The sequence below is a fragment of the Typopeltis vanoorti genome, chromosome 9, assembly GCF_054136105.1.
Source record: "Typopeltis vanoorti isolate ZY-2024b chromosome 9, IOZ_Tvanoo_1.0, whole genome shotgun sequence".
In the NCBI taxonomy this organism is placed as follows: Eukaryota; Metazoa; Arthropoda; class Arachnida; order Uropygi; family Thelyphonidae; genus Typopeltis; species Typopeltis vanoorti.
The window spans coordinates 78,569,614-78,584,600 of NC_143557.1; the positions used below are offsets into that span (position 1 = coordinate 78,569,614).

General features: G+C 32.3%; 1 protein-coding gene across 2 annotated transcripts in view; it reads right to left on the reverse strand.

Annotated features, from left to right (window-relative positions):
• Nucleotides 1-3,178: 3,178 nt before the first annotated feature.
• LOC150103174 (uncharacterized) overlaps nt 3,179-14,987 on the reverse strand; it is a 36,633-nt gene continuing 24,824 nt past the window's right edge. For both annotated transcript variants that reach the window (XM_090398228.1, XM_090398227.1), the window contains one exon: nt 3,179-4,086. In XM_090398228.1, the coding sequence (XP_090254354.1) occupies nt 3,316-4,083 (768 nt within the window). In that variant the 5' untranslated portion in view covers nt 4,084-4,086 and the 3' untranslated portion in view covers nt 3,179-3,315. The remainder of the gene's footprint in view (nt 4,087-14,987) is intronic.

The following is a 14,987-nucleotide window of genomic DNA, read 5'->3' on the forward strand; positions in this document are numbered from 1 at the left end:
AAGAATCACTTGCAATGCAGCTATTTATTTATTTCATAGTATATCCATTGTGTGTGTGTGTGTGTGTATATATATATATATATATGTGTGTGTGTGTGTGTGTGTGTGTGTGTGTGTGTGTGTGTGTGTGTGTGTGTGTGTGTGTGTGTGTGTGTGTGTGTGTGTGTGTGTGTGTGTGTGTGTGTGTGTGTGTGTGTGTAGTATTCTTCAGCTTCTACGCGGTTGTAATGATACATTTTGAAGAGTAAATTTTAAATGACTTTAAACCGAGATGAAATATAAAATTTAATGATAATGATACAACTAGTTTCAGCCTTCTTCAGGTATCCACTAAAGGTAGAACACAGTAATAAAAATTGAACTTACAAAAAACTGAGAATTACAGGCAAAAAATGCAACGCATAATTGAAACAAAAACGTTGTACTTTTCAAGTCGTTCTATCTAACGCGCTATTGTTTGTTGCATGCGTGGTTGCATGTTCTCGTGAACGCCAATATTGAACAACTGCAGTATGAACTATCAGGAATGTTATAACTCAAATTGCTGTTTTCAAATGTTCAGGATTAAGGAGAATTTCCCTGGACTCCACGATTTTCCTTTCAAACTCATCACTACAGCGAAAAATGTTTTCGGATTTATCTCAGCACACTGAGTGACTCTGTAGATTATCATGAGGATTGTTAGAGAAAAGAACATGACTGGATAGCGCAGATGCATGTGACCTTTTATAAGAGATATCTCCTCGATACGCAGTTCAGCAGATTTGTTAGTTTGTCCAAAATAAGGAATATTATAGTCGCACCATAACTTGTAAACACCTGGATATTTCAGGTGATGATGAATAGGCTTCGGATGGCTTACAAGAGAACGGACTTTAGGGAGTGTAGTGAAAAACGTCCTGATGTTGTATTTTTTAAGGACTTTAGCCAATTTATTTCAGACTGAACTAATGTAAGGTATTGAGATGCTACCTTTAAAATCAGTAGTTTCTTTCCGTAGTACGTTGCCTAGGAGGACCCAGAAGAAATTTCTTAATTGTTTTTTTCAGAATATCCATTTTGTTTAAAGAGAAGAGAAAGTTGTTCGATTACTTTTTGGAGTTCATCTGGTTCATTTAAAAGAGATCGTGCTCTGTGTCCCAAGGTAGAAATAGTACCGAGCTTTTGTGGTGGAAAGTGATGAGATTGACAGTGCAGATATCTGTTTGTATAAGTTGGTTTTCGGTATATAGAGATTTTAAATCTATCAGAGCATCGAGTAAGAATTATATCCAGGAAAGGAAGGCAGTTATTACGTTCTAGTTCAGCAGTGAATTTTATATTAGTATGCTGGTTGTTAAGATGTTGAAGAAAATCCATGAGAGATGGATTTCTCATGGATTTTCTTCAACATCTAGTATAATAGTATAGGATAGTATAATGATCAATAGCTATTTAACTTGCTACGTAATAAGATTGGTTCTAAGAGCTTCAGGTTACAAAGTGCACCTCTAGTAAAAAAGGAAATATCCATGAAGAATAATTGAGTTTACAAGCGACACGCTTGTATTCATTTACTCAATACATTTGCACATTCTGAAGAGCTCAAAGACAATGAACAGTAAACGCGATACACATTCTGCACGAACCATTAATGGTTTGAACATAACAGTAAATGAAAGCCTTCAATATTTAGTGCTGGGGAAGGAGGCTTGAAGCATTTTTTTAAAATTGATTATTTTACTTCCTGATCATTTTTTTATGTAAGGACTCAAGGGGTACTAGATGTAAGATAGCAGTATAATCGATTTCAGATAATTTGAAAGTAAAATTAACTGTTTTATATAGAGAATAAGGTAAAGTTATATATTAAATTAAATTTTTAAAAAGCTTTATATTATTCCTTAAATTCAAAATATTTAGTAACATTTAATATTACACCTCTTTTATTAATACAAACTTTTATAATAAAATAAATGAACATAATTTTTAATTGTGAGACAAAGTCCTTTTTAGGACTTCCAGGGTAACAAATGGCAGTGCTGTAGGCAATAAAGTTTTAACTGAGGCTCGGCTATTGCCGTTACCCAGCCATGACTAGAGTTCAATAACATTCCATCTACACAGATTTTCTTCATTCAGATGACGGGATAAAGAGTCAAGGATTCAGTCCATCGCCCAGTTCTTTTAAGAGCTTAATTGTGAGATGAGCCATTTCGGTTAGGCTAGTTAAGTGGATCGATTTTTATTTTTTATTTCATATATATGTTGAACTTGCGTTTTGAATAATTCGGAGTTACGAATAGGTATGTCAGTTTGTTTACGGTGTTACAATAATATCATTATTGTCATATCAGCATATATAAATAATGAAGAGAACGTTAACAGACGAGACGGACTTTGACCAAATGCTTAATGAATTTATGCAACACTCGGAAAAGTTCTATACACCAACAGGACCGCCCGGACAATTCCTTTCCTCAGATGCCAAAGAAGAAATCTCAGGTAACCTCAATAATCATTCATTAGCAACAACAGAAAACTGGCAGCTGTTATCAGATCCACCAACCGATTTCAATCTAGAGGATACTACAAGAGCTTCAACCATTAATTCATTCGATGACCCTATCTCGCTTTATTCGACACTCAAGTTTTCAGTTCTGGACTACCTGAACGTTGTTTCTCCGAATAGTTGTTGCTATTGTTCAAACATTTGATATATTTCTGTGGTCATCTTACTAAGTTTGAATGGAAAACTTAGCCATAGCTTGCTCCTTCAACATATTCATCCCATAATAATAATAATAATAAAATAAAATAAAATAAAATAAAAAACATGTTAGCATTTTACATCACTTCACTCAGACCGCTTCCAGCTGCCATCTTCTTCTCACTTAGGTGGCTTCAGAAGATGCTGCTCTATCTCACATATTTATTGTTTGATAGTGCTTGTGATAACAAAAACGCAAAAAAATATATATATAAAATTCTTTCCTAGATATTTTAAATCAATCCTGGTATTTATTATTAATTTAATAATAATAATTAATAATAAGAAATTAAACGTCCACCAACAAGTTTTTTTTTTTTTAACCTTGAGATTAGAATTGTCTTATAATCTAATTGACTCTTGCTATTTTTTCTAGTGAATATCAAAAGTTGGTGTGCACTGGTCAAAGTGGGAAGAAAGAGAATGCAGTATAATTTCACTAGATTGCTTTTATTAATCCTTGAATATGTAAATCGATAATTTCTACAAAGAATTTAAAAGAAACCAATTGTTAATCTTTGAATATGTAAATCGAGAATTTTTATACAAACGGAAGTTGTCCGAGTCTATGCAGTATTATTTATAGGCTCGCTACTCTGATTTGTCTCTAGTCTGGTAGGCAGATAAGGTTTGCGTAAAAATCTTCTCTTGCGTTTTTGAGCAGCATTCCCGAGTGAAGAAGGAACACTTTCAGATTCTTTAGGCTGATTTTTCATATTGGCGCGTTTTATACGTAGCCATTCCATAAATTCGTTATTGGTTCCTAACGAACTATCGGAGTTAACTTGAGATTTTGATTGAGGTTGACTGTTGTTTATATCTTTTGGATGATATTCCTGTTTATTGGGTGGCAAATAAAAGTTAATCGGATTGCTGGACTCGACGTTTTCTGCCATAGATCTTATTTGTCGCATAGGAAGTATAGCTCCAACTCCTGGTACAGCGTACCCAATGAATGGTTGAACTCCGGCTGTATTAGATGGTGGACCTTGTTCTCGTTGTGGCCGCGATTGGTAAACATCCTGTTGAGGAAACTGAACAGGAAAAAATAGAATGCTGGACTGTTGAGGCAAAAGACCTCTGGGTTGTGCATTACCAAAATCAAAAACATGTGCATCATTTAATCCTAGGCTTTTAACCAACTGTTCTTCCATTTTTTTTTCCATTTCTTGTACTGGCATTTGCGCGTTTAGAGAATCTCCAGTAGTCTCTGGGACCTGTCTTGTGATCAGTTGGTATGGATGGGAGTATGGTAAAAGTATGGTTTGTTTATCCCTAAGGGATGACAGCAAGGACAACCTTGGCTGAATGATTAACAAAAACATTGTCCACATGATCTAAAAATTAAAAAACGAAGAATTAAAATAATGAAGTCGAAGATAAAGATACCTAACGCATACTGCATTTAAATATTGTAATTTAAACTGATAATAAATGTAAATTTAATTTTAAAATTTTTATTGAATATAAAATGTTTATATTCAATAAAAATTCAATTTTTATTGAGTTTTAAATTTAAAATTCAATAAAAATCCTTGTAGTTATTCAAACAAATTAATGTAAATTTTTATTCCCCAAGGAATTCAAGAATTATAAAAAGAAACATCTCCACATACTCAAATTGAAGAGAGTAGTGATTTATATTCTTTTAAAAGTGAATAACTCGGCATAGTTCGCGAGTAAACTCTTTGTTCTCCAACTATTTTATTGTTCAAAGGAGTTAGAACACTTTTAACCGTAATGTTTGGAAATCAGACTATCCTACATCACTGCAAGTAGTTGAGTTTATTTCTACCAAAGTTTTTAGACGATAAGATGAAAATATGGTAGATAAATACTGCCATGTCACGCCCCTCATCCTAACGAATATTATTCTGGGAACACTGTGTGAATCCTTCGGGCTTTTCTGAAAGTTGCAGAGTTATATACCTGCGTATTTACTCTACTTACATGCGCCTGCGTTCGGTGACCAGAATGAAACTTGTAGGCCCTTTTTTTAATGCCAAACGAATCACGGAAATCATCGTGAGGATATATAGGATTTTCTTTTCGAGAAGAGATTCAAGAAAAAAAAATTAAACAATTCTTATAAAAAATGTAGGAAATCCGTTCATTTCTTAGATGTCGAAACAAAACAACCGAAGTGAAGAGAAAAAACGGAGTTTTTTTCATGCAGACAAAGCTAAAATGTGATGATGAGCTAACGATAAGAAACATTATTATTATTAAGAGAGACCTGCAGGGAGTCAGAGACTCATCGAGGGAGGCCACATTCTAAACGCACCAGCTATGATACTTATTGATGTATTCATTCACATTCACAACTCTCCAATGACAATCCATTCCAATCACGCACCACCCTCTAAGAGAAAAATCTAGCTCTCATCCTCTTCTTAGAGCAATTCATTCTCAACTTCCAAGGATGCCTTCTCGTCCTTTCCCCACCTTACATAAAATAAGAAATTCTATCAAATGAAATCTTGTATGATCCTTTCAGAACTTTGTAAGTCTCAATCATATCACTCCTCTTTCTCCTGTTTGCTAGTGTCTGCAGTCTACAAATTCCCCAAGTTGTCTTCATAATGCAGTCCACAATCCCGATATCTTTAACACTCTCCTTTGCACTTACTTTGGACAATAGTCCAAAGTGAGATCTTAGTAAAGCCTTGTGAAGAGATAAAACGACCTTCTCATCTTTACATGTCAAAGTTCGTTTTTTCAGCATGCAATTATTTTTTGAGTTGTATTTGCAATCTTTGCTACATGACCCCTGAACTTCAACTTGCTATCTACTAACACTCCGAGATTTCGAAACGGGGGGGGGGGGGACTTGAGTCTCTATCTCTTTCTCCCGTAACTTTTAAAATAAATATTTGTTCAGTTATGGCTGAACTAGCCACTGTTTATCAGTCCTTATAATACTGAAATCCCTCCCTTTTGAAGTAATAACAACTTATAAATTCCACCTTTGTTTACTTGAAAATCAGCCTATGTGTGCACAAGTTCTTCTAATATTAAAATCAGTGCTTCTAATATTAAGTTCAATGATTAGACTATACGGTACTTAAAAAATAAGCTGCCTATTCACAGGCACACACATCACAATAAGGAAAAAAAATTGTAATATCTGTTTTAATTAAAGTTCTCTACAAAAGCATGAAATAAGCTTACTAGATTAAGGTAGTATTACACTTTCAGAATTTTAAGGTCACCTTCATATTTCTAATATTTATTAAATGACATTTTTTTGGAGTTTTGTAATTAGTTTAATGCACGTTAGAACTCAATCTCAAGCACGTCTTATTGCATTAAAAGGACATCTTAAAAAATTAGATGAAATATATATATGAGTTCTGATATTTGCATAAATCGACATAGATGTATTTTTATAATTCAAGTATCGTCAATACAGAACCTGTGTTGACACTTATTCAAAATGTTTACACTTCTTTCTATTTTTACTTACCCTATTCATGCCAACGATGAAACAAATATATCTCCCGAGCGAAATTTGCGTGTTAAATATACATATTACCACAAGAGATTTGAATAGCTTGTCGCTAGCAAGTTGGCGTCTACTGGAAAATCTCTGATTGTAACTCAATAATACAACATAATACATAATACAATTACGCATTGTTGTTCACAGGTGAATGTGTTATTATTGTTATGATCAATCATTATTGTCTACAAAATAACAAAGCTAGAACAAAACTGTAGAAGATGTGTATAAAATCCAGCGTTATTTATTGTAATGGGTTCCACTTCATGATTAAAGAAAAAAAAAGGTTTTACGTTGGTTGAGATAAAAAGAGGAAAACAATGCAGAGAACGGAAAGCTTCCATCACAATATACAATATGCATAGTGTAGATAATCTATTTATATTAGCAATTATAACAAGCTCAAAACAACAGTAGCCAAAATCGTAATTTCAAATACCATGAAGTACTCGAAACTCAGAATCAGTCATACATTTTGGAGCGATTTCTTGAAAATACATGTCAAACATATTCCACAATTTGTTATACTCAAGTTGAACTTAATGTTATTATGAAACATAATGCCATATTTATCTTAATTTTTTTTTTTTTTTTTTTTTTTTGATGATGCACGAAACACACATATACTCTTCCTCTTCCAGGAGGAAGGTCACAAAAAAAAAAAAAAAAAAGAACGAAAAGTAATGTAATGTTTAATTTTTAATAAAATTTTTCAATTTTTATATAATGCAACCTTATAAACACAAGCAGTTATACAAGTTTCTCCTATTTCTTCGAAATCTTTTATTTTCTTTGTGGCAAGTCCAGTCTGTAAGACTACAAAAGGAGAAGGGAATGGACAAAATATGAACACGCCAGTAGAAAAATGCATAACCAGTTTCGATGGTCTGAACTCGGTGTTAATAGGAATACAAGGATAATAAGATTTTACGAAGTAGCTGAGGTCATCAGGAGTCTGTGTATTACGTCTCTCAATTGCATGTGTCTTTAGGAAAGTTTAATCAAATTCGTACACGTCGTCGAAGACTGGCTAACCCAGCCTTCACTTAAAAAATTTTTTTTCAAAAAAATTCTTCCAGCTCATGTGCACTCTAATGATGGCTAGAATTCAATACCGCAATGAATTTCTCTAACTATAAATCTATTCAAAAATCTTCTAATCATTGTCTTATCGTCTTTCTGTTTACAGGTTTTTAAATTACCCTTGACGCAGTTTAAAGAATAATCGATGTTACGTTACTTAGAAACAGATCTAGTTTCAAATCCTGTCTAGAATGTAAGAAATCCTTTAACGTTTTTCAACTGAAACCGAATTATTTTCCGTAATTTTCCTCTTCTCTGCATATTTCTTTTTTAGAATAATCCGCCTTGCTAAGACACGCAAGAAAAACAAATCGTGTTATTACTACTCAACAACTGAACCCCATCCGGCTTAACTACGTTAAGCCGGATGGGGTTCAGATGGGATCATGTTCCGATGTCGTGCTCACAATATATATTCCATAAGCAGCTTCTTTTTTTAGGTGTTCCTAGTGGCTATAATTACGAGTACGTCCGTTTGACATATCCTGGATTTTATCCCTTAAATTAACTGATAGTTTTTTGATTAAATTAATCAAGGTGGGGGAAGTTTCCTTGTAACAATATCTATTAAATCCAATAACACTTAAAACGAATAAAATCCGAAACGTATAAGAAGGCGTTCCTTTTCGATGTATTCCGTTTATAGATTATACTTTTCCTTCTTGTTAATTATTATATACAATTTTGTCATATAACTAATAATTGCGGTTACTACTGACCACCAACGATGGTGATAAATTTACATAATTAAACAAAAAGTTTAAAAATTATAATAAAGGGAAAAAAATTAAATATTAACCCTAAAATTTTCTGCACTATTCATGTATATTTAAATGTGCATGAATAGTGCAGGGACGAGAGAGAAGTTTTTTTATTATTATTTTGTTAAGAATCGAGAAAGATATTAATGAGAATGTTTTGAAGAATAACTTATGTTTATTCATTTCTTTGCATTAAGAAATAAAAACAGAACGCACAGCTGTTTGTGCCTATGGCGACACAAGCATGATGACCTTCCCTGATTTATAAATAGCTCTCTAATTAAACCTTCTCCGCCAAGTGCTTAAAGATTACAACCACTTTTTGTGTTACTGCGCTGTTGCTCAAAACTTTTGCAGAATGTCGTTATTCGATGAAACAAAAGTAGAATGAGGTAAAATGAAAGTGTTTTCTGTCCTTAATTTCGAAGTACACACACACACACACACACACACACACACACACAGTTTTCATAAGATGACGAGTCACTGTTTAGTTGAGCTGAGTGAGAATCTTTCTTCATCCACTTGTCTCCAATTCAATTTCTCTCTGCAGGCTAAAATAAACAGAAAAATTGGGAAATAGGAAGAAATATCGAAAAAGCGCCATTTCATCTCTATTACTGTAAGTCATATTTCGTTTTTAAAAAGTAGGTTGATTTTTACAATCAAGGAAATGGGAACCCTCTGCAACGTATGAGTGTTTTAAAAGCTTTCTAATTTTTTTTTTTTTAATTCATTTTGTATGTTTCGGAATGTGGTAATTCTTCCCCAAGCATTCGCCTCAACTGCCAATGGGAGTGGCAGTGAAGTAGCGAGGTGTGTGGGGGGTAGGGGGGGGTAGGAGAAGAATCACGCTATAGTGCGACTTTTTCAAAAAAAGAAAAAAAAAACATTATTCCATATTTTTATCTTTCTCATGGGTGCATTAACAGACTCAGTACGCCCAAAAATAGTGATTTAAAAAAAAAAATAAAAATAGTTAACTCAATGAACAGTATATTTATAATTTATTTAAAAGCCATTTTTAGATGTTTAAGGTTTAAATATTTTAAAGGAGTTATATTAAACAACTGTACATTTTGAAAGAGGTGGAATATGGTTGCAAATAATTTGGCAAAATCACTGTAAATTTCTTATAATGTACGAAAATCATTTCTCGACTTCAAAATGGTGTCCGATGCACAAACTGAAATTTTATTAATTTATTTTATTTCATTTTTAGTATCAATTCATTATATCTTATAATATTTTTAATATTAAATGATTTAATCATCGCCATTAGAAATTGGAAATGGATTGAGAAAAGAAAGACGAACAATTTTCAATAGGTTACAACAACTTCAATCTCAATTTAAATGCCTGTTATGTGCTGACGTTAAACACAATTATTCTAATTTAATTAAATTGATAATTAAGCTCAAGAAATGACGGTAGCATGGATTGTATGCTATGGTCACAAGTATGCCCTACAGAAGACAATTCATTTCATATGTCATTTGTTTTATTCCTTTTTCTAATACATTAGAATGTACTTCTTTCCTTCTAAGTTTGAATTTTGGTTTTAATTAAGTTACTACTGAAGCCTGGTGGCATAGTTTGTATTAAGGAAAACAAAAGTTTCCATGAGGGGAAACTGCCACATCTGTATGAGGGGATGTTTAACTTACCGTCAGCTGAAACAAGTCCTTACAAAGTTAGTTCATATCCTAGAAGGGAGTCGAACCTACATCTAAGATCTGAATCGTATTTAGCTGGAAAAAGAACTTTAATAGTTTTTAATAGACTGCTCGATTTCAACACGTTACTTAGAGGGTCATAAGTAAAAGTAGTTGGAGAATCTTCTGGTTTTTCTCCATTAAAACTGACTAGCTAATCATAGGAAAGTAAACCAATCTATAACTATGACTATAAACAAATCTATGACTATGACCTGAGTTTTGCTAATCTTAGCAATCAAACTTGAACTATTTTTCTTTTTCTGCTGCTGCTGCTTTCGTCATACATGAAATTTTGTTACGTATGACTTGATTAAATCCTTACAGATCATTGGTAAATGATATTTAGAAAGTGAAAAACCAGTATTGGAACTTTTCAATTTCCAGGACAATATACAACCTTATGCAATATCGTGATTTACGTCATGGTAGACCATAACAACGCTGAATAAGTTAAAAATGTGTTCCGAACGTTAAAAACAATAAAGTTACTATTTTACAATTATATTTATAAAACGCAATGAGATAAAATTAATTTTAAGCTAAAAAAACTAAAATTGTTGGCTAATTCATTTAATTTATAAATACACCTAATAATATTTTATATCTAAATAATACAACAAAGCAAATGGTTTACATTTGATTAGTCGGATTGATTCATTCAATCCAATACCCTTGGAGGGTAATGGATGGCAATGCTGTAGCTAATGAAGTTCTAACTGAGGCTCGGCTATTGCTGTTACCCTCCTGCCATGATCAGAGCTTTAATAGCTCATTAACACCTTATCCATACACTGTCCTCTACAGATAACGGGGAATATGAAAAGCATTCTTGCTTTGCCCCTTTAAGCCAGTCCTTATAAGGACTATAAGGATTTGATTAGTCGTGAATTTAAAATCTTGCCAAAGTTTTCCTGTTAAGAAACCTCAGTTTTATATTTTATAATATTTAATTTTATTTTAGCTGTTGGTTGTTCAACAAGGTTGAACCGACAGGGGGGAAACGAGTTTTCCCTGGTGAAAAAACTCTCTTACTTCCGTAACTCACCTTTAGTCGAAAGAGACGAGATAAAGGTTCCTCACGTCTTGGACGGGAATCGAACCCAGGTCTTTCCAACCAAAGGGCGTCTATACCGACTGAGCTATGGAGGGCCTAACGGGTGTCTTTATATATTATATAAACGAACCTTTATTTCGATGTCTATTAAAAGTGAACTGTTAGATGAAAACACCCATGAACAATGAAACAGCGTACGCAATATACGGAAGTTGCGAACATGTCAGTATAAAGAGTATCATATCACGGAAACGACAGAAAGATTATACACGATTATTTCCTGATAAATGCTGTCTCATACTACTCCATCGTTATTTAAAAGAAAAAAAAATGCACGGCGCATATGCACTTATGATGTTTGGTTTTTTTGTTTCATCTTCGAGATTCTGTCTAAACATTTTTTTTTACGATTGTATTTTAAAATTACATGAATTTAAGTGGCGAATATTTTGAGTCATTAAGATGGATGTATGATGTAGCTGATGAAAGAAAAAAATAGTAATAATATACACATTGAACGACAATGACATCTTTAACTAGCGTGTTAAACATTTCCTAATGGTAATTTAATAGTATAATAATGAGCGGTACTTCAGGTGAAGTACTTTAAGAAACCTTACTTATTTTTAATAGCCGTCATACAAAAGTGATTTATTCATCTTTGGATAGCTCACATTAGATAATGTTGTCTGAAATACATGAAAAAAAAATTTCCATAGTTTAATTTGCCCATTTAACAGGATAATTATTAGGAAGGCGTTATCTTCAGTTTCAAAAGAAAATGCAAAATCTAGTATCATATTTTTTTACTTCTTTTATATAGTTTCATAATGGAGATAAGATTAGGTGAGTTGTATCTATTAATATGCAATTAGAAAAACATTGCCTTAGTTCCGATGTTCAGTTTAGGCAGTTATTGGGATTCATTTATTAAATAAAGAAATTTTCCCTGATGGGCTTCCTTTTAACGATGTTTTCTGTCGCTTGAATGGGAAACTAAAGAGAGGATTAAATATAGTATTTAGTTTGCAACGTCTGCAGACATAAGCAGTCAAGATTGTTTATTATAGGCCTGAGATTTTCATGTTTGATCTCCAGAGCAGAGCTTCTATCTAATTCTAATTCCCCACTCCCCAAAGAGTATTAAATGAGATTTAAGTATTTTACCTTCCTTGGATGGGATTGACATAAAAAAAAAGTCCGATGGCACATTCAGCATTTAAAGTCAAGGGTATAGATTCCAGTGGAATGTATATTACAAATTAACCTCAGCTGTCGCTATTGGAATATCCATGACACACCATATTTGAGCAAAGTGAATACGAAAGAACAAGGTGGATAAAGGAGGAAATGAAGTCATAGTTCTGATTAAGCGGAAATACCTATCGAAACAGTTATGGTCTGTTGGAACTTGAGAAAGACTAGAAATTTAATCTGCAAGGTACGAACTTAAGTAAAAAAATAAATAAATATATAAAAAAGAAAACAGGTGTGATAATTAGGTGTGTGTTTGTGGGGGGGGGTGCTATAAAATAAGAAGTAAATAATGACTTATAAGAAGTAAATAATGACTTATTTACTTAACCAGAAGACAACTTTAATTTTCTGATCAACAAGATACAGCGGTTGAAAAGTCTTGAACATGTTTTTTTTTTTCTCTCGAAATTCGAATTCCAGATATTCATAATGCAGTGTCTTTTGAAACGATTTTCCATCTTAGTTTCTCAAAAACCACGGTCCACACTAATATAAAAAAGATAATAATATTTTTACTGTGGAATTCTTAGCCATCCCCCGGTTACCTGAGTATGATAAATACCGATGCTTTTTTATAATAGCAATTATAACTTTTTATATTATAACAATAATAATTATTGTTATTCATTTTGTCTAGTTCCGAAAGTATCCTGTTCCATAATCATATAATTAGCAATATAAACATCATTTCTATACACTTTTATTTAATAATAATTTATTAAATAGAAATTCGGTCATTACAGTTTATTGCAATTTGCAGGGAAGGACAGGGCTCTTAAAATCAAAGTATTCTTCTTTTTGCAAAAGGAGAACATGTTAAACAAATAATCCAAACCGAATGATCATTAAAAAAGTTAATAACCATCAGCAATGATTTAGTGGTTTGTTTGAACCATTAAATGATCAAAACCAACAGGTTTTGTCATAGCAGTTTTGTGTAGCAATATTATTCATTATCGCAGCTGTTGAACTTAAGATCAGTTTGCGTCTTGTATGTAGTCTAATTAATGTTATCGTTATTATAGTAAATTATTTTCTTTTATCATTTCCAAATGTCTTTCCACGAAAATGGTCCGATTTAAACTAAAATTGAGATAACACATTAAATTATATTAACCAATTCCAAATTTCAGCAAAATTCGCACAGCTACGATAGTAAAAAAAACAAGATGTACAGATAGACGAAACTAATGTGCTTATATTGTTTGTGAAATTCATTTAAAAAAGAACCAGTGTTCTCCAACCACAAATTATTAATATATAATGAGACAGCATTAATGATAATATGAAAAAGTAATTACTCTTTTGCTCCCCTTTCCAAAGAATTGGTGTTCACTCACAACACAGTGTTTGTTGAGTAAGAAAGGATCAAAACTGAAATTATCTGTTTTATTTATTTATTTATTATTGTTAACGTTCAACCTAACCCAGACAACCTGGACCAAAAGTGGATTCAAAGGAGGAGTGGAGATAACATAATATTCTGATTATAATAATATAATAAAAACACTAAAATATTAATCAGTAATATGTAATAATAAGTTCATTTAAAAAGAACAAGAGAGAGAGAGAGAGAGAGAAACGATCAATATATTTTTCATTTATGATTCCGATCAAAACATTTTTAGATGCAAGTCTTGATGGGACAGCGTTAAACTCTACTTGGCAGTAGAATAATTTTTATCATTATTATTTACACGTTGGAAAATAGTAGCAAAAACTTGACCAAGTTTTTGTGTGCAACATAATGTAAATAATACTAGCAGCATGTCACCTTATTATGCTCTAACTCGACCTTGTAGAGTTTAATACATGAAACATACGATCGAGTTTAATAATAATAATAAAAAAAAATTCTCATGAACCGAGGCGATCCATTATAAATGAAAGGCTTGTCTCTTGGTGTCAAAGGGGAATAACACAGTCCAACGGCATCCCATTGACGTCAATGCAGGTGCGTTTTTTTTTTGTTATTGACGTCAGCAAAGGGAGTTGTCCTACGTTTTGGAATGCCTGTAGGTACTGGAAAATTTTCACTAAGTCTGGTTCTCTTGTGGTTGGTAGGTTGTCCATCTCCCTGTCCCATGGTAACAAGGTTCTTTGACACGAAAATGAAAAAAAAAACGTATTATTTATCCGTATGCAATGTTTGTAGCTGATATGTCCTTTCTGACCTATCGAGCGAGTAAAACATACCTTTGGAGTAAAATAGGCGTCCTCAGATAAAGTTAATGGGGTCAGTTGACCTTCAGGAAATTTTCCAATTAAAGATTATCCATAAATTATATAACAAGCTTGGGAAAGAGGTTTGACAGCAAGGGAATTAAAAATATGTTACGCAACCAAAAATATTTTTCTCTCTTTACTTAAAAACATTTTCCTCTGTAATATGAAGATTTGAAGTTTGTTTTAAGGAGCACTCGTCATCTAATCTTAAATGTATCTTACAATTTTTATTTTATTTTTTTAATTTTAAATAAATTTACATTATTAAATTAATATTGCCTGTAGATTTTTTATAATTTAATTTGATTGTTGACAACATTGGTTGAAGTTTAATTTATTCAGAATTTTCAATGCCTTGATTTCATATTCTTATCCAGTTGATGGCTTAAAGAAGGCTTATTTAGCAAGCTGAATATACTGTACTTAGTCTAAAATAATATATAATTTTGAATATCATATATTCAAAATTTTATATTGAAGTTTGAATATAAAAGGAAATTATTTAAAACAAATGAAAGCGAAATAAACACTCTCATATAATTAACACTCTTTGAAGTTCATAACGGTAAACATATGAAACTTTGTATATCAAAGGCGAAATTCATTTTTCTAACATTACCTATAAAACTATGCCAAA